This window comes from Pagrus pagrus (genome assembly GCF_965226575.1).
Source record: "Pagrus pagrus genome assembly, chromosome: 10".
Lineage (NCBI taxonomy): Eukaryota > Metazoa > Chordata > Actinopteri > Spariformes > Sparidae > Pagrus > Pagrus pagrus.
The window spans coordinates 19,416,006-19,436,355 of record NC_140194.1 but is presented as its reverse complement, the minus strand read 5'-3'; the positions used below and the strand labels follow the sequence as shown (position 1 = coordinate 19,436,355).

Sequence of the window (20,350 nt, the reverse complement as noted above, 5' to 3'; positions counted from 1 at the left end):
ATGTGTGTATGTGTGTGCGGCTGAAAACCCACTCACTGCTGCTGCTGATTCTGCCGCTGCTGCAATCACCTGCAATCCTTTCAACGCCTCGCCACTCCTGCTGGTTGCCTGGAGACGGGGTCGCCTAGGCCACAGAGCTAATGATGCTGGGAGAGGATGAGGAGGAGAAAGATGGAGACAAAGATGCAAGGAGAGGAGTGGGGAAGGAGAAGGGAAGGGGGCGATGATAGAGTAGAAGGTGGAATTCATGATGTAACTGGGAACCCCGCTGTCTGCTAGACATTTGCATCTTGTTGAAGTGCCCTTGAGCAGGACACTGAACCCTCATCTCTGGATGAAAGCTCCTCTGGTTGTTTTCACTAACAGCAAAATCAGAAACAGGGGTAGCAGACAGAGGGAGATCAAACAGACAAATGCAACCACCCGTCGCCTTGTCCTTGCACACCAAAGAAAAACACATATTAGTTTGTTTTTCACTTTCTCAGCTCACAGCTAGTGTCAACAGGTCAGCGTCAGAAGCCTCAGGAACAAAGGCACGGCATCTAGAAATGTACACTCTTGACAAACTGGTTCCTCATGCTTGTGTCGTAGAAAGCATTATTGTGAAGGCTGTAAATAAGTAAAGATGCAAGAAAAGCTCTGTAAATCTGAAGGTTTGTTACAAAATATTAAACTCAAAGGTCCAATTATAAGCTAATAGTCTTGGAAAATACTAATTTACTTACCAGATTTACATATAAAGCTGAAAATCACATATTTAACTCAAAGGGGTTTAAAGCAAACATCTTCTAGTTTCAGTCAATTCATACATTTTTGTGTTTCTTTTAAATTCATGAGATCCTTGTTTATTTCCAGCTAAATTTTTTATACTCTGGACTGGAATTTGGGCTGATTGGTTGGTTAAATGTCATGGGATGTGTAGCTATTCTTGGCTTAATAAAACAGGATTCAGACTTTTAAATTATTAAAAACACTTCCCTGAAAATGGTTTCCTTGCCTCATACCAGAGCAGAGATTTTCCTGCTGCTGTGAGAAACTGAAGCGACATGCTCGAGTGGTTCCACATCGATGCTTCATGATGCTTATAAATGTATTAAAAAATGCTTTAACCAATATTAATATGAACTCTTTTCACAAAATGTTAAACATTAAATTGATGTTTGAGTTTTTTGGTTCAAATTTGAACCACTAACGTCAACAAAGAACCTTAATTTTTCTGTGTGCAACACTAGCAGGAGATCAATTTACATAGACAACATGGAGGAGGGAGGGTGGGGGAACAAAATCAGCAAAAGACCCACCGCTGGGTTGACACAGCAACAGTGTCAGCGATTGCTCACCTTTGCACCATCTCGGAGTACGTGTCTTTGTGTGAAAACAGGAGGGGTGGGGTGGTGAGAGCGTTGGAGACCTGCTAATTGATTTCATGTCTCTGGAAAGTCATTTCATCATCCTTGGTGTTTTTAACCCTTGTCTTACGACAGGCTTACAGCAGTCAGTCTGCACTGAGACTCACAGTCCTCTGGGAAATTATAAGCTCATGAGTAAGTGTGTGTGTGTGGAGGAGAGAGAGAGACAGGATACATGAGAAAGGAGTCTAAAAAATGATGCAGGGATTGTTTAGGATGATGAATAAAGCAAAAACCTATGTATGAGAGAATTTCCGCACACTGCAGATATTTAATTGCATCCTGACTATGTTAGGCACATAAGAGGGAGCACATATTACAGAGACTGCAAACATACTGTAAAACCCAAGACACTGGTTTGATTTTTGCAGAAGACTTGTTTTACTTTTAGGTTTTATATATCTTTGTATAAGTGTTTGATAACCACATTTGAGGGATCACTGCAAAATTTTGTGATTATCTGCTGATATTTCAACATTAGAAAAGTCGAGTATTAGTCGGGCTCTAACACTTACTTGTAACATAGACAAAAATGTTCCTTTTTCAATCTAGAATTAGCCAGGTTGGCATCCTGATGTCTTTGTACTTATTCATCTCTACATGAATGCTTATGTGGAAGTCAAAGTTTGGTGTGAATATGTCACTAAAGAAGAACCAGGTTATGCAGTTATCCTTTGTCCCTCCTTGTTTCACCATAAGTCACACACAGGCGTGTACTGGTATGCTGGAAACCTTTCATCCAGTTTGGACACACCCAGTGTGTTCAATTTTTTGTTTGACCGCTGTGTAGGCACTGCCTGTTGTGTTAGATACAATAGGTTTCTTCAAATCTTTGTTTTAAGAAGGTAAAACCATGTGAATTTTCTGCCTGTTGATTCTGTTTTGGCAGCTGGAATTGTAGTTGTGATTGTGGTGCAGTATTTTAAAAGTATCAGTGGCACAGATCTTTTTAAAGCATCTGAACTGATTATGTCAGGCTGTTTCCAGATAATGTTATCTTGCCAGGCAGATAGGATTCCAGAAGTTTTGATGTGACAAACCATCTGGTTCGTCAGGTTACCCAGAATGTGTCCTCACACAGCTGATAACATTGCATGCATTTTGAACTTAGGAAAAACAGCTGAGAAATTTGACCTCCTGTGTGTGCTGTATACTTGTTCTGGGACTTTGTGTACTGTACTTCACTGTTACGCTCAAGGCAGGAAATGGCAGACAGACAAGTAATTCCAAAGAAATTTGCATGACTCAACAGGAAGTAATTCTGGTCAGGGTAAGATAACTGTGTCATTTGCTTCTCTCTTATATTAGTAACATAAATCTTATGTTACACCTCGTCCGTCTCTTGAAACTGAAAAGCAGAAAAATATGATACATTGTGACAAATTTTATTGATTTGACAAAAGCACCTAATGACAAATTTGCTACAAATGAATATTTTTGGCTACACGATGGTACCATGAGAAGCTGAGTGAGTCACAGGACAAAGTGTTCTAACATTTCCGGTCAATATAATAATGAAGACATCCATCTTCATGCCATCTTCAAGTACAAGACAACATAAATAAAGAACTAAAATATGTTAACATTTAATATTAACAATAAGACAAAAATTGCACCAAAACATTTAATGTATTCATCATGCTTAAACATAACTTTTCCAAACACTTTGTACTGTAAAGCTCTGCTTGCTTATGTTAGCATCAGTATCTACTTTTAACTTCTAGATTCACCACTGTCGATTGTTCACATATAAAACCACATAAAAACAGTCAAAACCAAAAGGTAGAAAATAAATGACAAGCTCCATAGGGCATAAATAAGTTACATTACTAGGTCATTAGTATATAAGGCATACAAAAACAACATTCCACACATCAATGCTGAAGTTAATATAAGAAAGTGTCAGTCAGTGCAACAGTCACACAATGTATAAAACCTTTTGAGGTACAAGGTTGTTCAACTTGACACCGAACAATAAAGTTGGCCTAACATCAAATTTCTAATTGGCCTAAATCAAAATCACTGTTGCATTGCAACCAATCACAAGTTCTCATCCAAAAAGGAAATTAAACATTCAGTGTTCAGGACTTTATTTCAGGAATTTATTTCAAGGCACCGTCCAGATACGCCTGCATCATCTCTCTGTGGGGCTGGGTGAAGCAGTGGCCGATGGCCTGCTCCGTTTCCTGGATCCGCCTCCTAAAGCGGTCCCGGTCTCGCACCATTTCTTCCCAGTGTCCTTTACGAGACGCCTGTCGAGCAAATGGCCAGGTCCGCATGACATGGACTTGGACCAGAGGAGAAAAACGCACCTGAAATCCAGAAGAAATGGAAACAAATGTTCAATAAATTTGGTTAAAATTATCATATGATGTTTGTGTACGTCTTTTAGGTTTATAACCTGCTACGGATTCAGGTAACTTTTTCATTTTATTAACTCTAAATAAAAGTTACTAAATGTATGATTATTACCACTCAAAGCTCAGTATTATGTGCATCAAAATCTATGGGAAGATACCCTACAAATTAAAAAAGAAAAAAACCTACACAACAAAGACCATGTACTTCCCAGCACTGACAGGCGTGTACTAAGAGTGTAGCGTGTAGACTAAGACTGTGACTTGTTTTTCTGGCTCAGGATTTGTTTTTTGTGCCTGATGTAACAGGGCTTAAATGTACAGGTGATTCAAAATGACTTTGCAATACTGCCGCAACTTCATTTAGTCCATGAAGAAGTAAAACTCTCTGCTGACTTTGCGAGGATCACATGACTGGCTTAGTCATGACGACCAGCGGCGTTGCTAACCAACAACAAACAACAACTCAGTTTAGCACACTGAGCAGTGCAGTACGTGTCTGCTGAGCCAGGAATCAACCTTCATCCTAGACTGTCTCACATGAGGGTGTTAAAGTCAGCAGAAGACACTCCCTTGATATATTACTTCCAGTTTAAGTGATTTGGTCTACAGCAGATTAAAGTAGAGTAGTTACATTTATTTAATCCTTTGTCTTGATGTATCAAAGCTCATTATAACTCTCTGTGGTATTTACAGAAAAGACTTATTATTTCAAATCCCACAGGGATCTCATTTAATGCTGCATCTAATCCTGTCTGGCAGTTTAACTATGAATTATTATAGATAATAACCTTTTTCTGGGTGTTGCTGTCCTTGCTTTCTTTCTTCTCCTCTGGCTGGGACTGAGGTGTTTGTCCTGGTCTTTTCCAGGGTACCAGGGTTTTGTCTGGGTGGGAGTGACTCTTTAAATGTCTCTCTGGCAGAGTGGGCTTGGTGACTTTGGATCTTCTGGGCATTTTTGCCCCTTTTTCACATTTCTTGCCCTTGGTAGGTGATTTTTTTGTGTGGTGAACATCAAGAGCATCTGGATCTTTTCCAGACTGGAGTGTTGTTGTTTGAGAGCTCTGGAGGCAGACCTGGAAGTTGAGAGGGTGGTACGGGTCATCATTTTTGCAGAGAGACTTCCACAGCTGCTCGTCATCCTCCTCTGTGTCTGTGTCAGACTTGGAAGGAGGTGCAGGAAGTGGGGCCTGTTGTTTGGAGACTGTGGTGGTGTTTTGAGGCGCTGTGCTGCTAACTGTGCACGCAGTAAAGCACATGGGATTGTAGGGGTCAGGACTGCTGAAAAACTCCAAGAGTCTTTCACTCTCTTCGTCGATGTCGGGGCTCGAACCGTCCGAACTGGCCCAACTGCTCCAACTGCTTTCGCTGTCAGAGCGACTGACCCAGATATTCAGGCCTCGAGGCCCCGACATCTCCTCGCTGGTCTTGCTCACTGACATAAAGTCAGTATCACTGCTGTCCCTTGCTTCGCTTTTACTTCTCCCCATGTTTGTCTTTGTTGAAATGCTTGCAGAGAAAAAAAAGGGGTTGTAAGGATCACTAGATTTTGACAGAGACTCCCAAAGCGCCTTACTTTCTTCACTGTCAAATTCTACAACGTTTGGGTCTTCCTCGCTGCTCCAGTGAGAGCTTCTCTCCTCTTCTGAAGTGTCCTGTTTGAAAATGTTCTCTTTTGAAATATCCTGTTTGAAGCCTCTTTCACTCTTTTTACTTTTACGGCAGGTGTCACTTGAACTGGAGCTGTCGTTACTTGATACAAAGATGTTCCACTCGCCTGGGAACCCCATTTTCCAGCCGGATTGGTGTCCAAGAAAGATGCCGTCTTCTTTGCCAGCTGTTCTGGACACAAAATCATCCACTAGTCCGCAGCACAGGTCGTCAGCACGCAGACTGGACAGCAGGGCCTCAGCAGTGGATTTCCCAGCGAAGGAGTCGCCAACATCAGCACAGAAGTTAGAGAGGGGATTGGAACCTCCAACCATCACGCCGTTGTCTCCGTCAAACAAGGAGGAAAACAGGAAAGATTCGGTTGGGTTTGCTGCCGTGGTCATGTGCTGGATGTGTTGACCTGTCTCGTCTGTGATTCTTACATGAACCTCAAACCTGAACATCTGGAAAACTGGAAAATCCGAAGAAAAGTGTTAGAGTGGGTTGAAATTCAAAAGAGAACGTTTTAAATTTACATTCTGTGTTATGTTAATTATTATCTCTTTTATTGCTTCTTTGGGTACTTGGTTATTTTAAATAAACATAAACTGCACTGTGCTTAAAGACCATAATAATAGAACCATGACATGGCCGGGTGATAGTAAAAATATAACTGTAATCAGAACTTTACTTTGATATAAATATACAGTACCCATTTATGCCACCTAGTGTCACTTTTAAGTATTTCTATAGTTAATCTGTGTAAAATCTGACAGCAGAACTGTTTTTTAATGACTTATAACATAATCTAATAATATTCAACTCACTATGAAGAATCAACAGCATCTTGACGGTTATTATTAATTTGGTAGATGGAGAAGTACAAAAAATGGATTAAAGGTACACTGTGTAGTTTGGGGGAAGAAATGATCATCAGGAGAGAAAGATCGTCATTAGCTGTTTTTTTTTCATGCCTAAACAAACTAAATAAACAACGACTGAATAAACAAACTGACCTTTAAACGACAGTTTCATACTGTTTTACTTTGTTTATATGTGGCGGACCCTGCCACCTTTCTAGCTCCAAACAGTGTTCTGGGGACCTATTTTCCTCTGGGAACAGCTTGTTTATTCAGTTATGGTAAAAAGAAATGTTTCTGAGTTTTTATTTTTACTTAATTCATATTGTAAATACTAAAATGCTGCATATTAACTTCTTCTCCAAAACTACATAGTGCCCCCTTTAAAACGAAACAAACGACGAGAGCTAGTTTATATATCTGAAAATAGGTAACGAACACCTAGATTGAACTTGTAGTTAAAAGGTATTATTATGGGGTATCATAATGAAGGTGTATAGTGAATTTACGTCGTGGCTTAAAGTATGTTAATAAACAAAGGAGAGTGTCGTATAGTTAGCGACTCCCCTTGTAAACACAGGAGCATTACCATTAAACCACAACTTTAACACAGTAATGGCGGATGTGAAAGCAAATAAACAAAGACAGAACAACAAAGTTTTTACATTTACTTGGCTCTCACCTGAGATGAAGGTGTAGTAAATGACCTGAACCAGCAACCGAAGCTGTTCCCACAGTACGGTTAGTATTTGTTTAGTCCAGGGAAGAAGCGCCATTCCTCCACTACCGAACCTCTCCATCGCCGCCCGCTCAGAACCTTTATCGGGACCAACAATCGTAGCCATTTTTACTTCTTTCCTCTCGGCTTGTGGCGGTGATGTTAGGGAAAAAAACCCTCACGTATTCTGATATTCCTCGTCGAAAACAAACAGATTTCGCGTATTTGTCAGTGACAGATAGGCGTCGATGTGCTGTCGCTTCATTTTCCGGCAAGTATGTGCCATTTTTCGATCTCCTTCGTCAAATGTGCTCATATATTTTCTCCATGTTTCTCTGTTGTGTTGTCTTCGTTGTTGTAGTAGAGGCGAATGACTCGTTGTTGCAACACTACCCGTTAAAAGACACAAGCGTCGTGACGTCAGGCGGCGCTGATTGGACGCAGCGGGGTGCGTTCACCGAAAGTCCCGCCCACACGTAACAGACATCTCCCCCAGATTACGAGACATCTGACGCATGGAAAGTGCCCGTAATTTCCTCGGTCTCCAGGAAAGCCCTTTCTATTGGATAGCCTCTCAGATTAAATGAATACAAAGGTTTTAAAAGCGAAATTAGGGTAATATTGTGCGAAAGTCTTAAACACTCACATTTTCAGTTTCCATGTAACATAATTGCTTTGTTTGAATTTAACACTCCCACATTTAATCAGGGTAACTTTAAAAATGTATTGATAGTTACCAATTACCTGTTAAAAATGTAGTCAGTAATCCAAGTATCACAGTATTAAAGTAATGTAACTTGATCGCTTTGTTAGAAAAATATAAATGACTTTTTAATAACAAGCCCGTTTCGTTTCACAATACTGACTGATAGTGTTTTGAGTCATGAAGCAATTGTGTGTGCATGAGTACAGACTCATTAATAACTTTATTCTAAATTGCAATCCTTTTTTGGATCCATTCTCACTAAATGTAATTACCATTTTCTGTAACTTTACCAGAAGTTACTTTTTGTATCCTAATAACATCCCATTACATGTTTTCAATTACTCCACAAACATGCATACGATGTCAGTGCTATAAACCATTGGCTAAACCATTTCTTGTTGAGATTTCATGATAAACACAGGATTTACTAGACAGTAACTTATAGTAATAAAAAAACAGCACAATTTCCAATTTCAACTGTTTTATTAATCCAAAAAGTGTAGTTTATGCCACCAGAGCAGAAGCTGTAGAGGACTCGCTGTAAACAGAAAGAAAACAAACCATTAGAGGGAGCACTCCTTATAAATTAGCATCGCAGTACATAGTCAATTTGTACAGTTTGTGGTTTGATTGTAATCTCAGACCAATAACAATCCATGTTTGTGTTTAAGTAAAACGACCCAAAACTTAAAACTCCAAAGTCAGTTAGTTCAAGATCTAAAGTCTTGTAAATGAATATAGAAGAAAACATGTAACAAAATATATGGTTTCATTGTGTGAAGGGGACTGGCAAAGATGGCACCAAGTAGCCACTCTGCTAATTTACCTCCAGCTTTTTTATAGCACAACAGAAATATCACAACTCTCAATAATGGGAAGAGCAGGACAATGATTTGTGCATCTTTCCATGGAATTAAGCCCATGCAGAACAGTTCATAGTAAATCTATGCAACTGTTGAGTTCAACTTTGCTAAAAAAGTTTGCTAAATTACATTTCATTTAAAAATTCTTAGATAGAAAAGGAGCAACTGAGCATACACCCCAGAAATAACCTGATAGGTTGTAAACCACTTAGCCACTTGCAAAAGAGACCAAGATTTGGCTTGTGATCTTTGTCCAACATTTAAAGAACAAGTTCAGAAAACCCAGAAGGAATACGTACTACTTCCAGTTGGGGGCCAGTACTCTCTTGGTCTTGTAGTAACGGGCCAGCCTGTGGATCCTGCTCTCGATGAGAATCAGGCGGAACTTGGCATCCTTGTCCTGCAAATAAAGCAACAACATGTTATATTATGTATGAAGTAATTACTGAATATCTGCATTCTCCAAAGTTTACCGCATTAATAAGGAAGCTATTGTGCTTTATTTCAAGCACATTTATCACTGCTGAGCTTTCTTTTGCATCATATTCCTTGAGCATTTTAATTTCAGTACACATTTAAAACAAATGTGAAATTTCATGAGACCAATGTCAGATAAAACAAAAAATGATTGCTACTCAAACTCAACCTAATAGGAATAGTCTTTGAAAAGCTTCCTTATCCAAGTTGGCATGCAAAGCATTGGGTGGCACTTGCAAATTACAAGTCTTGTTATACCTTTCTGTTTCTCTCCAGATGCTTCCTGACTGCCACAGCCTTCTTGATGAGGTGGTAGAGATCCTCGGGCAGGTCAGGGGCCAGACCCTTGGACTTGAGGATCCTCAGGATCTTGTTGCCAGTGACGAAACGCACCTGGGCCACACCATGGGAGTCCCTCAGAATCACACCTATAACACGGTGACAAACAGGCTCAAAAGTTAGAATTCTGTTGTTCAAATAAAATCTGTTTTATGCTTTGTCCCGTCAGCTTGTCAACAATTGAATGATGTTTGCAAACACATCAGGTTATGTAAGTGAGATTAAGCTTGTGCCAAGCTTTTTAAAAACTAAACAGATACAAAAAAGCCTTCAGCAAGGTACAAATCAAACATTTTTTGCTTAGAAAATATGTTGAGAAGTTAAAACAGATTACATGACTTAATTTTTGAACGTTTATCAAAATTGATGAATCTTATCCAGTAATCTAACAGCCCTAGCAGGATTCTTTACTAATGTTTGGATTGTGAAGGGTGAACTTTCAGTTCTAAGTGGGCCGAGATTCAGACGTTTAACTCCAATAGAGCCAATAAAAAGTTCAGATACAGAGGGAAGAAAAAACATTTACTGTAAGGAGCATCATCTACAATCAATGACAACTAATGTAGTTTTTACCAGAAAGATTCCCAACTTGCAACGCAATTTTGGTCCAATACTACTACATTACAACATTTTTTTTTAAAAGTGTGCATTAATGAGCCCACTAAGGTATGTAAATTACACTCACAGCTCCGTATTGTAACCTAAGCACTTGTTTTCACGAAAGAGATTGTTTTCCTGCCACTTTGTGTGGACACATTGCTGATCTGACAGCGGTACGTATGAACTGCCCAGCCCTGTTCTTTGTACTGACCCATGCCACAGCTAACATTTCACTGGACCAAGTTCATAAAGCTCAGTTGGCAGCTGATGCAACATAGCCATTCACTAAGTACCAGTGCCCTATGTTAAATAATACAATGACAAGCAAGCTAGATACCCAATATATACATATATGTAAGAATATAATATCAGATCTGATGTTTAAACTATTAAATCACCGTTTTACTGCAACCCACAAGTTGCCCTACTTGAATATACACTGGGTTTTTAACAGACATAATTGACTTATAAGGGGTGTGAATGGTCATGAGATGTAAAATTTGTATCTATATTACCTTCACCATTTGACAGTGGTCACATCCACTCTACATCACATTTGTTTTTCAAAGTATCCTTTTTCATATTAGCCAACACCAAAATCGAGTTAAAAAACCTTCAACAGTTTTGTAAAGGTCCTTTATAAACTGCTAAATTTGTCGGCACTTCAAATTCAATTTAACAGCTAACAATAAAAAAAGATAGGCCTCTTTTGCAAGCATACTCAATGTGGCACAAGCGGATGAGTTTTTCCTGCACACCAAGTGCAGTTAGTTGTCACACGATCAGTCCTGCTATATACTTACTACTTTAAGTGGTCACTAAATATACAATAAAAAAACATTTCTCTATCTAAGTATCTCATAGAAACACTTACCAATCTGAGAGGGGGTCAGACCCTTTTTGGCCAGCTTGAAGATCTGCTCTTTGACATCGTCAGATGTGAGCTTCAGCCACTGCAAGTAATATTTACACGATTACCGACTTAACAGATCGATCGATCCAGAATATTTGTACTCTTGCCACTGAATGAGGCTGAAACACATTTCTGAATACTTACTGTGGGAACACTGCGCCTGTAAGGCAGAGCTGACTGGGACAAGCCCTTTCTGTTGAATAGAAAGAGATGCGACTAGTTAGACACCACGGAAGTTTGACGGAGAAACGTTAAGAGAAACAACACATGCATGTTTCACAGTAATGAAGGAAGCCAATACCTAGACGGGCCAGCTAGCGTTAGCGCCACACTCGTGCTAGCGCTAGCTATTGTAAACTTGACATCAAGTTACTTTACAGGAGTTAGTTTTCGTCCTCAACAACACGTACTAATCTTGCATCTAGAATACAAATGTGTAATGTGTAACTGTCTAACTCGGCCGAGGAAGTCAAGGAGCTAAATCGTGGTGAGCGGCTAGCGCCGTTGGCTAATGCTAGCTAGCTGAAGATGGATGTCGATTTGAAGGTGCACATATTTTAGTTATTTTCTCGCTTCCATGTTGAATTTAAGAGCTCAATTTGTTCCTTGGCCGTCCACACCATGTTTACAAGCCATAACCTGCCGTCAAAACCGATCAAGACAGACAAAATCTTTACTTAATATTATAAAAAGAGAGCTCACCCGGGAGCGTGCATGCGACCCATGATGGCGGTAGAGGAAGAGAGGCCGCACACGCGACAGAAAATGGTATTTTGCGCCTGCGTCGGAAATGACGCAATGACGCAAAGAAGTCTTTACGCTGATGACCCTTCTAGTCTGTTCCAGTCAAACACAGCGATCTACTATTATGTAGAGTTTTAGTTTATAGAGTTTAATATAAATGCATTTCTATATACTGTCATCCTGACCACGTGTCGATAAAAGTTGATCAGAGAAGGATATCAGTCCTAACTGTTCAAACAGTGACGCATTCTTGTCCCACTCCTGTCCTTGTAATTTCTGCTCCTAATTTTTTTTTTCAATTTTTTCTTTGTTTTCAAAAACATTTTTTATATTTATTCTTATTTTATTTATTTATTTAATATTTCAATTCATGGATTATCTTCATGGATATAGGTGACAATACATTTCCAATATGGTCCCTGATGTCAGAAAAACAGGATGGGATAATTCTTTGAATATTCTGTACAGTAAATAAGCATCCCCTTCACTTTACTGCACACTTTACTTTGTATCTCTGTGGAGTACAGGGTCATTTCTCTAATCCCAGGTTACACCAAACATCTGATTTAGTAAACACATAGTGATTTAGTCCCCCTAAAATATTGTTAGAGGTTTCATTTTCAGCAGCACAGATGCAACTAAATGCTCACAGAAATGCTATAGGAATATTACAGACTATGACACCCAGCAGTGCGTCCAATGATCCTCTCATTGGTACTTGTCTTTCACAGTGTTCAAATAATCTAAATCTATAGACAATTTATTGCATGTTAAATTCCATATCAACAAACTCATGTTTCCATTCTTTAATTTTGTTTTTAGCATTTATAAATTTTACATTGGGAAATAACATTCACATAAATATAAATGAAAAAAAAAAAAACCCCGACTTATAATTATGATGTGATATATCGTTGCAATTGGTCTTTTATTGAATTATAAATGATTTTCATTTGGTTATTGAAATACAATCAATCTCAGTCATACTATGTTATGAAAATAAAAATATACTTCTTTTTGTTAATGAAGACTGTGTTATAAATATATGTTTTTGCTATTATCTCCTTCAAGTTCCACAATTAAAATCATTTGTGTATTAATAATAATAATAATATTAAATGTTGGCTGTGGCTGATTAGCAGTCCAGACAGCTGGAATGTAAACACATAGAGAAAATAAACTCTTTATTACCCTCTTAAATATTCTCTCGTCTCTTTCAGAAGTGATCTGCTGTGCAGACGGACAGGATGTAGAATAAAATGTAAAAAGGCAAATTATAACGATGCAAATGCCCCTGTACACCACAAACAGAACAGGTCCCAATTACTCCTCTCTACTATTTGAAGGAAACAGGCTGAACTGCAAACACACAATGAGCTAATATTGCTCATCAAACTAAAGTAAAACAACTGAACAAACTGATGTTTAAATACTTTTTTTTTTTTTTAGAAAAAATAGAATCACATATTACAATATGTAGTATTGGCCTATAGTCTTATGTCCTGTCAATCAACTGAACAGAATATATAAAATTTCATTAGATGCTTAGAAAAAGCTAACAGCAAGCTGCTTACACAAACTTTTGTTAACATTGAGGTGTAAAATAAAACAAAAAACAAAAAACAAAGAGACAATGAAAGTGAATGGAATGATGGACTTATTTGACAGTCTTTCAACACATGGTGACATCATCTGGTGCACCAAAGACCAGACAATAGCAAGTGGTGGTGTCACTTCATACACTAAACAGCAGATCGTCACTGGTGTGTCCAAATCCCCATTACTTTTCCAGTTTTAAACACTAAACATCTTTTAAAAAACAAACAAACAAAAAAAAAAAAAGCTTTCGGTTTTGACAGGAAATAGCAAAATATGTATGTTGACATCAATCAAAATTTGATTTTGGAATAACACTGCCAATTAAACTTCATAAAGAAAAAGCTAAATATTTACCACAGATTTTGCAGCTCCAAGTCTTTTCCCACTATATGAGTCAATAGTCACCACCACACTGTTTTTTAGTCTTTAATATTTATTTAAGTAATTTTGAATTCGAGCAGCTACGACTCAAAACTTGCTTTAAATTTTTTTTCAGTCTGGAACTGAGACCCAGCTACCCTGTGATGAAACGCAGGTTTTGGTTTAATTGACAGGTTAGTTAGCCCACACTCAGCTGTAGTTGACGCCACTCCCACCTGAGCTGCATTCAGACTCTAGCTTCTCTCTACCCATATTAGTACTTCCTGGCTGCCATAGGAAGGGACTGTGCCCGGTGGAAAAGCCCGAAGTCCAGGCATTTTTTAAAATATATATATTAGGCATGACCACACCCACTACCATTTCCCCTGCACCAACAATCCCTGCTGGTCAGTCCAACAAATCAACAAAATGGTTTCGGTCCACTTCCTGTTTGCTTTCTCACTTTGGTGCAGAATAAAAAGTCTTCTACTTTGCATGGTTTGTTGAACCACAGAGATGATTATGATGTCAGAGTCTACAGTCTGAGCTCCACATCAGGACCAGCTCCTGGCTGGTTTTCTTGTCAGCGTTGAATTCTGGTGACCAGGTAATAAAGCAGGAAGAAGACCAGGACCAGGCCCACAGACATGTAGCAGAGGATGCGACGGTTGTCTCTGCCGGATCGGACCATGGTGGAGAAACGTTTCACGCTGCCGGTCAGTAGACCCGTGGCACTTAGGAAGTTTGAGTCCTTATAGACAAAGGAGAGGAGAAAGGGTAAAGATTGTGAAGGGGCTTTCACAAATTGGAGAGAGTAGCAGGCAGAATATTTGAGAATCAAATCTGTAATTTAACACCCCTGTACACTAAAAAAAAAAATGCATTTAAACCCAGAAGAGTTGTGTGGATGTATCTGAGGGTCAGTTGACAGCAGCATCCCTTTTTGAAGCCTTTTTAATGGCAGTCACTTGATGTCCTATACAATGTAACAATCCACGCCATTCAATAACTACAGCTCCCATAAGGCTTAAAAAGTATACTGATGGCTCAGAATCACGGGATGTGTTGTTGCTGAATGGAAAACTTAAAATCAGCAGAGACAGATGGAAAAAATCGTCTGAGAGAAAGAATAGATGATGCATATCATTTAGATTGACACCTGTCAGTTAATCAGAAGTCAGCTCTTTCCAAGGATGTGGGATGTAAATGAAAATTCAAAAACAAAGGCTAATTATACATTCCTATATGGCTTCATAGATTGGAAGGACTCACCATGCCATCCAAATACTCGTTCTGATCATCTACTTCTCTGTCGATGTCGTACGCCAGCTGTCAGATTCAGAGACAGGACGGAGGATCAAAAGTTAAAATGGCAGGTCTTGCACTTTCATAAACAGAGGACTAATGACATAAATCAATCCGAGTGTCTAATTACAGACATAAAAGAGAACATCAATGCAGATTTCAAGAAAGGAACATACTGTACATCATAATCGTGGCTTCAGAGGAGCAGTAATTTCTTATTGATCTTATTGTCCCAAATATGTCTCAAGGGGCTTTACAATCTGTCCAACATATGACACCCTCTATCCTTAAACTCTCTTATCTGATTCATGTCAGTGTCACATTAATACTCAAAGCTGTGTGGACTGTAGGTCAGACTGAATTAACCATCTGAGGAATCGCCTCGTCTAAAAACCATTAACAGATTTATTGGAAATTATGATACTAGTAGATGAAGAGAGTGCTTGTTGGTCGTGACTCACAGATTTCAGTCTGGAGACTTTATTGGCCAGATTCTCAGCTATCCTTTTGTTTTCGGCATCCAGCATGTCATCCACAGAGCCATGACCTGGAAACGCACAAACATGTCAGATGAAAAACAAAACAGTGGTTAAAGAAATGACTTAGTTTGGGTAAGGTTTATCAGATTACATCAAGCTTTCTCTGTAGCTATGAAAGGCTTTATACTACTTTTTTCACATATGCAATAGTGCTCCTCAAGACCTGTGAACACACATTTTAATGTGTAAAACTGGTGGAGTTACCCTTCAAGTTTTTGGCACAGCTAGCAGATGACTGGTTGGGGTGAGGGATAGGGAATAGACCCAGATTTAGGTAACAGGAAACATATCCTTTTCCATGTCCTGTTTGTTCCTCAATGTACCGACAGTAAACAAGCCATCATTTCATCCTCGGAGTTTTAGATGGTAACTATGTGCTCATATTAAATACGTTTATCACTAACACCAGGAACAATAATGTTGGCATATTCATCGTAGTCCAGACCTGCTACATGTTCGGACAGCAACATGAACCCAGAAGCTCTAAAACGTTAAACTCCTCGGCTAGTTAGCATGCTAGCTAGCTCCAGACTTGTGTCCGGCTCTAAGTGAAGAAACAAACCCAGACACAAAGTAAACTACTAGTCTGAACTGTAGTTTATGTTATAAACTCCATTACATGGCTGTGACGTTAGTTCTGTCCTGCTAGAGGCGGTCAAAGGCTCAACATTTAGAAATGAATACGTGTCAAAAACATTACCTCTGTCCCAGTCCGCCATGTTGACGAGTGACGTCACGATCAGCTGTGCGCAGACAGGTTTGATGATACTTCCTGTTTGACACAGACGTTTTCTTATCTGGATACAGGTTTGAAAACAACTGTAATTCCAGGGTTTTCCAGAAACACCCGATCAGACTCGTACTCTTCTATTCTGATAAGAAAAATAATGCTGTTTTAAAATGAGTAAAACCTGTAGCTGTCCTAGATTATGATCCCAGTATTTACCCTTACAATTATGTGTTAAAACTGGTGGGTGGGAGAAATCTAGGGCTCAGTTCAAAGTCAAAATGTAAGTCCTTTAACACGTTGTCACTTGTTGAAGACTTATTGATTTCTTTATTTTATTTATTTATTTATTTTACAATTTATTGCTGTGGTCTGCCACCACTGCTGTATGAGTAGTATAGAGGAATATACAAGATCTGCAACAATTAATCAAATGACCAATTGCTTGTCAACTAAATTATAAGTCACCAAATATGGTGATTATTGATTAATCAGTTAGAGTAATTGGAGTAAAGTTAGAGTAAATTCTCTGATTCCGGCGCCTCCTCCATGACAGAAAACTGAATATCCTTGTGTTTTGGCAAACTTTGGGAAAATGCAGATGGGGAATTCACTATAATGGGAGCTCAAACTTTGTCCCTTGCGAGGCCAAAACTGAAACTTAATGGTGGGAAGCAGGCTTAAAGCAAGCACATATATTTTTTTGTATTGTTAAGAGGCTCTATGATACTAGGATCCCAAGCTCTCTTATTTGACTGACTTCCTGCAAAAAGTGTTAACTCTTCCAGCCATGCACAGATTATGAAATATAATTTATAGTTAAGGATCTTACATATTTAAAGAACGTTTAAAACTGTAATCATTATTTTTGCTGAAAACATCTGGCAGGCCACCTTTCTCCCATCTTGTCTTGAACTAGCCAAATACACATCTGCATTAATGGAGGCAGTCATAAGTGTAACTGCAGTAGTAGAAGTAAGTAACTATACCTATACCATGTAACTGGTTTGAAGGAATACAATCTTATAGGTTACTCACTCTTATTTGGATAAAAATAGGTTAAAAAGCACCAGTATATATTTGTGCATCAAAACATATTAATGTGCCACTAGCTGGCACTAGTTGCATTTATGTGATTTTTTTTATATGTACGGTAACTGTAAGAGCACTAAGATATAAGAATTTCATTGCCAACGACTGTTTCACTGTAATGGTGCATGCTATTTGACAATTAACAACTTGCCATGTGTCTATAATTCATGCACTTCACCTTCAGTACACCCAACACATTTTATACAACAGAAACAAACAAAACGTCACATAACATTTGTTCCAAAAACATTTAATATGCTTTAGGAAAGAGGGATTACAGTACACACTGATCCATTCGGGTTACAGGTCACCAATTAAGAATAAATAACTGGCCATGTTAATACAAACTCTGCTTGCGTTCTTTGTACAGTCACTAAAAGAGTGGATCAAGTCACTAATATTCATAGTGTGAGTGTTGCCCTTAGATCACAAATGTCTTGTAGATCTTCTCTTAAAAAAACGTTTCAGATAAATTCACCTTAATTTCTTTATTAAACATTAACAACAATTTATAGTTAGCGAGTGGAGAGGAAAGCAGCTAATCTCTTGCTCAGGATCTTGTTCCCTTTTTGTGGAGATGTTTTAAGATAAAGTTGCCTTTAAAGCGCTGATCTATGTTCAGTTTGCCTCAAAACTCAGAATGTTTTCTCATGTGAAAATAAAACCTTGCTGGATCTGAACTTCACTGGCAGTTTAAGTTATTGATAACCTTTTACCCATTTAATCATCACGGCGTCATTACACCACTATTAGGCACTGGGAGTGAGTGTGGTATTGCTGCCTGAGCTGAAACAGCCTCATGTCCAGACTCCAGTTTTTACTCAGTCTCTAAACTTCATTTTGAAAACTCTGACATGTGGTTTTAAACCACCTGAAGGAAACACTGAACTGACTTATGATCAGCGATATTGAGCAACCATATTCTCTTCATCCAGAGCACAGACAAGAGTGTTTCAAAGCTTATGATACAAATTCCCCTTTAAGGTGTGCTGTGTGAAAATAGTCAAGTAATCAAGAGAGACCTGGTAGTGTGCATTTAGTGGCAGTCCACTGTTACAAAAAAACCTTTAGACCTGCTCTGGAAGAACTACTGATATAGCTTTACAGAATATAGATTTTTATTTAATAAGGACATATCAGATTGTTAATAAAATATATATAGCAGTAAGGCCAAGATGAGCATTATAGAGATTGTGAGCACAAACAAAGGCACCCTGTTCAGCTCCCTACTCGGGAGAGTGGTATGATTTACTTTCCCTCTCATTACTTTTGGCACATTCTTGGGGAATCATAAGGTCACTGATGATTTCCTGGAGTCTGGTATGTTGGACTAATCTACCCAGAAGTGTCTGCTGCAAAGCAGGAAACCCTGATGCCTCCTATTTGTCTATATAGAAAATAAACAAGGAAAATGTAAAAATGAGCCCCCTTTCTATTCCTTAAAAAATAAATGTGTCAATCTATATATACTCTTTTGAAAGTAAGCCGTTTTGGTCCTCTAATATCAAAATGTACAAAACATTACAGCTCTTCGTTTTAGTTTAGGAAAAAAGAGAGACAAAATAAGTGGAGATTGTTTGTCACAGAAACAATCTTGATTAGTTAAAGAATAATAAGGGAAGAATGGAGAGCAAGGTTCCTCTTTGAGGGTTTGAGAATCGGACTGTTTGAACGCCCTTTGAGGGTGCGTCTGAAGGAGTTTTTAAGTCTGCATTCATGTCATATGGGAATAATCACAGAAGCACCATGGTCATTGTTACAAACAAAGGTTTGGAGGTGTTCAACCTTTGGTAGCTTTAAGAATACCGTGATGAAACTCTATAGAATCAGCCGATACTGATCAGTTATCCAACACAAATGTACTTAGTAATACATGCTTTTCATCTACAAACTGTAAAAGAAATGGTCCATTTGGTTTGTTAGATTTGAAATGAAAATATCACAACGTATACTTAAAATTTGATGATGTCAGAAATCCTTGAAAAAAATAAGAGTCTCCAGACCCCCCAAGTGCTGAAGTAAATTTTTATGAACTGACACTGAGGTGATTTTCAAGTAAGGCCGCATCTGCCACTTTCCCATGTGATGTGAATGCAGCTTGTATCTGGAGAGGTCGGAGAGGCAGTTGGGGGTTTAGAAGTAGGGGACGGCCGTAAGTTTGTACCACTTGACCGTCTCCTTGCTGAGGTCAAAGTCTTTGAGTCTGAGCGTGATGCCGCCCAGAAAGTAGTTCTCACGCAGCGACTCGGCGCTGAGCACGCTCAGTTGAAGCTCCCGCAGGCCCAGGGTTTCCTTGCTGTAGCCATTGTACACCAACTGCGGAGGAAGAGGAGGGACAAGTGCATTTTTATGTTTACTTTTATACAACCAAAACCATGTCTTTGAGTTGAGGAATATATAAATATAGGTAATAATGTTTTAGTATTTCCTCACCATCTCATTGAAAGTAGGGTTCCTGGTTTTCCTCGAGATCTTGGTCTTGCGTTTGGAAGTCTTGTGTGGATCTGGAAGCAGGTAGGTTTTCACATATGGGTTGGGATCTGCTCCGTCTTCGGAAACCTGAGATAGAGACGATGGATTATTAGTATGACAGCAGTTAGATAAACAAAATAATAATGAAACAGCATTAACTGTCTCAGGATATGTATGACATAACTGGTGTGTTTACCAGATCTCGGATGTGCATGACCATGATGAAGAGAGTGCTGTTCCTGTAGGAGATTGAGAGCTTCACTTCTCCTTCCACCCGGCCTGAAGTGGGACTCAGTGGAGGCTCTGCAACAATCAGATACAACATCACATTCATGAAGTTGTTACCATGAGAATACACCCATGTCTAATAGACACAGCCTTTGTTAAGAAATAAAAAACTAGAATTATTAAATGATTACCAACATTACAGCTGAATTGTTTGAGTTGCAACCTCCCTGTATCATACTCACTGTATTTGACATAAAATGAGTATGACAAATACTTGAGAATGGGACTTTAAAATGCAGGTTTTCTTTACCGGGGGCTTTGGGCGTGGCATCTAAACCTTCTGTCTTGTCATCTCGTGCAATTGGATGAAAGAAGGTGTAGACCAGGTCACA

General features: G+C 38.8%; 4 protein-coding genes across 6 annotated transcripts in view; all 4 read right to left on the bottom strand.

Moving 5' to 3' along the window:
• Positions 1-2,778: 2,778 nt before the first annotated feature.
• LOC311263569 (uncharacterized protein) lies at positions 2,779-7,373 on the bottom strand. The gene is made up of 3 exons (XM_084363753.1): positions 6,959-7,373; positions 4,558-5,888; positions 2,779-3,721 (listed from the first exon to the last, which is right to left on the bottom strand). Exons 1-3 carry the CDS (start codon positions 7,119-7,121, stop codon positions 3,512-3,514), a joined length of 1,704 nt encoding a protein of 567 aa, XP_084219879.1. The 5' UTR covers positions 7,122-7,373; the 3' UTR covers positions 2,779-3,511.
• A 791-nt stretch (positions 7,374-8,164) lies between these two features.
• Positions 8,165-11,685, bottom strand: rps13 (ribosomal protein S13). The gene is made up of 6 exons (XM_084363761.1): positions 11,595-11,685; positions 11,037-11,085; positions 10,854-10,932; positions 9,299-9,468; positions 8,863-8,963; positions 8,165-8,238 (listed from the first exon to the last, which is right to left on the bottom strand). The coding sequence occupies exons 1-6, from the start codon at positions 11,615-11,617 to the stop codon at positions 8,205-8,207; spliced, it is 456 nt and encodes a 151-aa protein (XP_084219887.1). The 5' UTR covers positions 11,618-11,685; the 3' UTR covers positions 8,165-8,204.
• A 742-nt stretch (positions 11,686-12,427) lies between these two features.
• On the bottom strand, positions 12,428-16,183 carry bet1l (Bet1 golgi vesicular membrane trafficking protein-like). Of its 2 annotated transcripts, none has more exons than XM_084363939.1 (4): positions 16,140-16,183; positions 15,362-15,447; positions 14,868-14,924; positions 12,428-14,346 (listed from the first exon to the last, which is right to left on the bottom strand). In XM_084363939.1, the coding sequence occupies exons 1-4, from the start codon at positions 16,156-16,158 to the stop codon at positions 14,179-14,181; spliced, it is 330 nt and encodes a 109-aa protein (XP_084220065.1). In that variant the 5' UTR covers positions 16,159-16,183; the 3' UTR covers positions 12,428-14,178. The 2 variants fall into 2 exon arrangements, with proteins under 2 accessions (XP_084220065.1, XP_084220066.1); XM_084363940.1 differs by lacking the exon at positions 16,140-16,183 and adding an exon at positions 15,644-15,903.
• Positions 16,184-17,492: 1,309 nt separating this feature from the next.
• pik3c2a (phosphatidylinositol-4-phosphate 3-kinase, catalytic subunit type 2 alpha) overlaps positions 17,493-20,350 on the bottom strand; it is a 45,511-nt gene continuing 42,653 nt past the window's right edge. For both annotated transcript variants that reach the window (XM_084365038.1, XM_084365039.1), the window contains exons 30-33: positions 20,269-20,350; positions 19,927-20,033; positions 19,692-19,817; positions 17,493-19,574 (exon numbers count right to left, since the gene is read on the bottom strand). In XM_084365038.1, coding sequence (XP_084221164.1) covers positions 19,392-19,574; positions 19,692-19,817; positions 19,927-20,033; positions 20,269-20,350 — 498 coding nt within the window. In that variant the 3' untranslated portion in view covers positions 17,493-19,391. The remainder of the gene's footprint in view (positions 19,575-19,691; positions 19,818-19,926; positions 20,034-20,268) is intronic.

What these genes read in the sequence shown, in the direction of transcription:
- bet1l (XM_084363939.1), bottom strand. An exon ending in AAGTCTCCAGACTGAAATCT is followed by an intron (nt 14,925 to 15,361) that starts GTGAGTCACGAC and finishes TGAATCTGACAG; the next exon opens with CTGGCGTACGACATCGACAG. An exon ending in ACGAGTATTTGGATGGCATG is followed by an intron (nt 14,347 to 14,867) that starts GTGAGTCCTTCC and finishes TTTGTCTATAAG; the next exon opens with GACTCAAACTTCCTAAGTGC.
- rps13 (XM_084363761.1), bottom strand. Translation starts at nt 11,617, where the DNA reads ATGGGTCGCATGCACGCTCCCGG. An exon ending in ACAGGCGCAGTGTTCCCACA is followed by an intron (nt 10,933 to 11,036) that starts GTAAGTATTCAG and finishes TATTACTTGCAG; the next exon opens with TGGCTGAAGCTCACATCTGA. An exon ending in CTGGCCCCCAACTGGAAGTA is followed by an intron (nt 8,239 to 8,862) that starts GTACGTATTCCT and finishes TTCTGTTTACAG; the next exon opens with CGAGTCCTCTACAGCTTCTG.
- LOC311263569 (XM_084363753.1), bottom strand. Translation starts at nt 7,121, where the DNA reads ATGGCTACGATTGTTGGTCCCGATAAAGGTTCTGAGCGGGCGGCGATG. An exon ending in TTACTACACCTTCATCTCAG is followed by an intron (nt 5,889 to 6,958) that starts GTGAGAGCCAAG and finishes CGGATTTTCCAG; the next exon opens with TTTTCCAGATGTTCAGGTTT. An exon ending in ACAGCAACACCCAGAAAAAG is followed by an intron (nt 3,722 to 4,557) that starts GTTATTATCTAT and finishes TCTGGATTTCAG; the next exon opens with GTGCGTTTTTCTCCTCTGGT.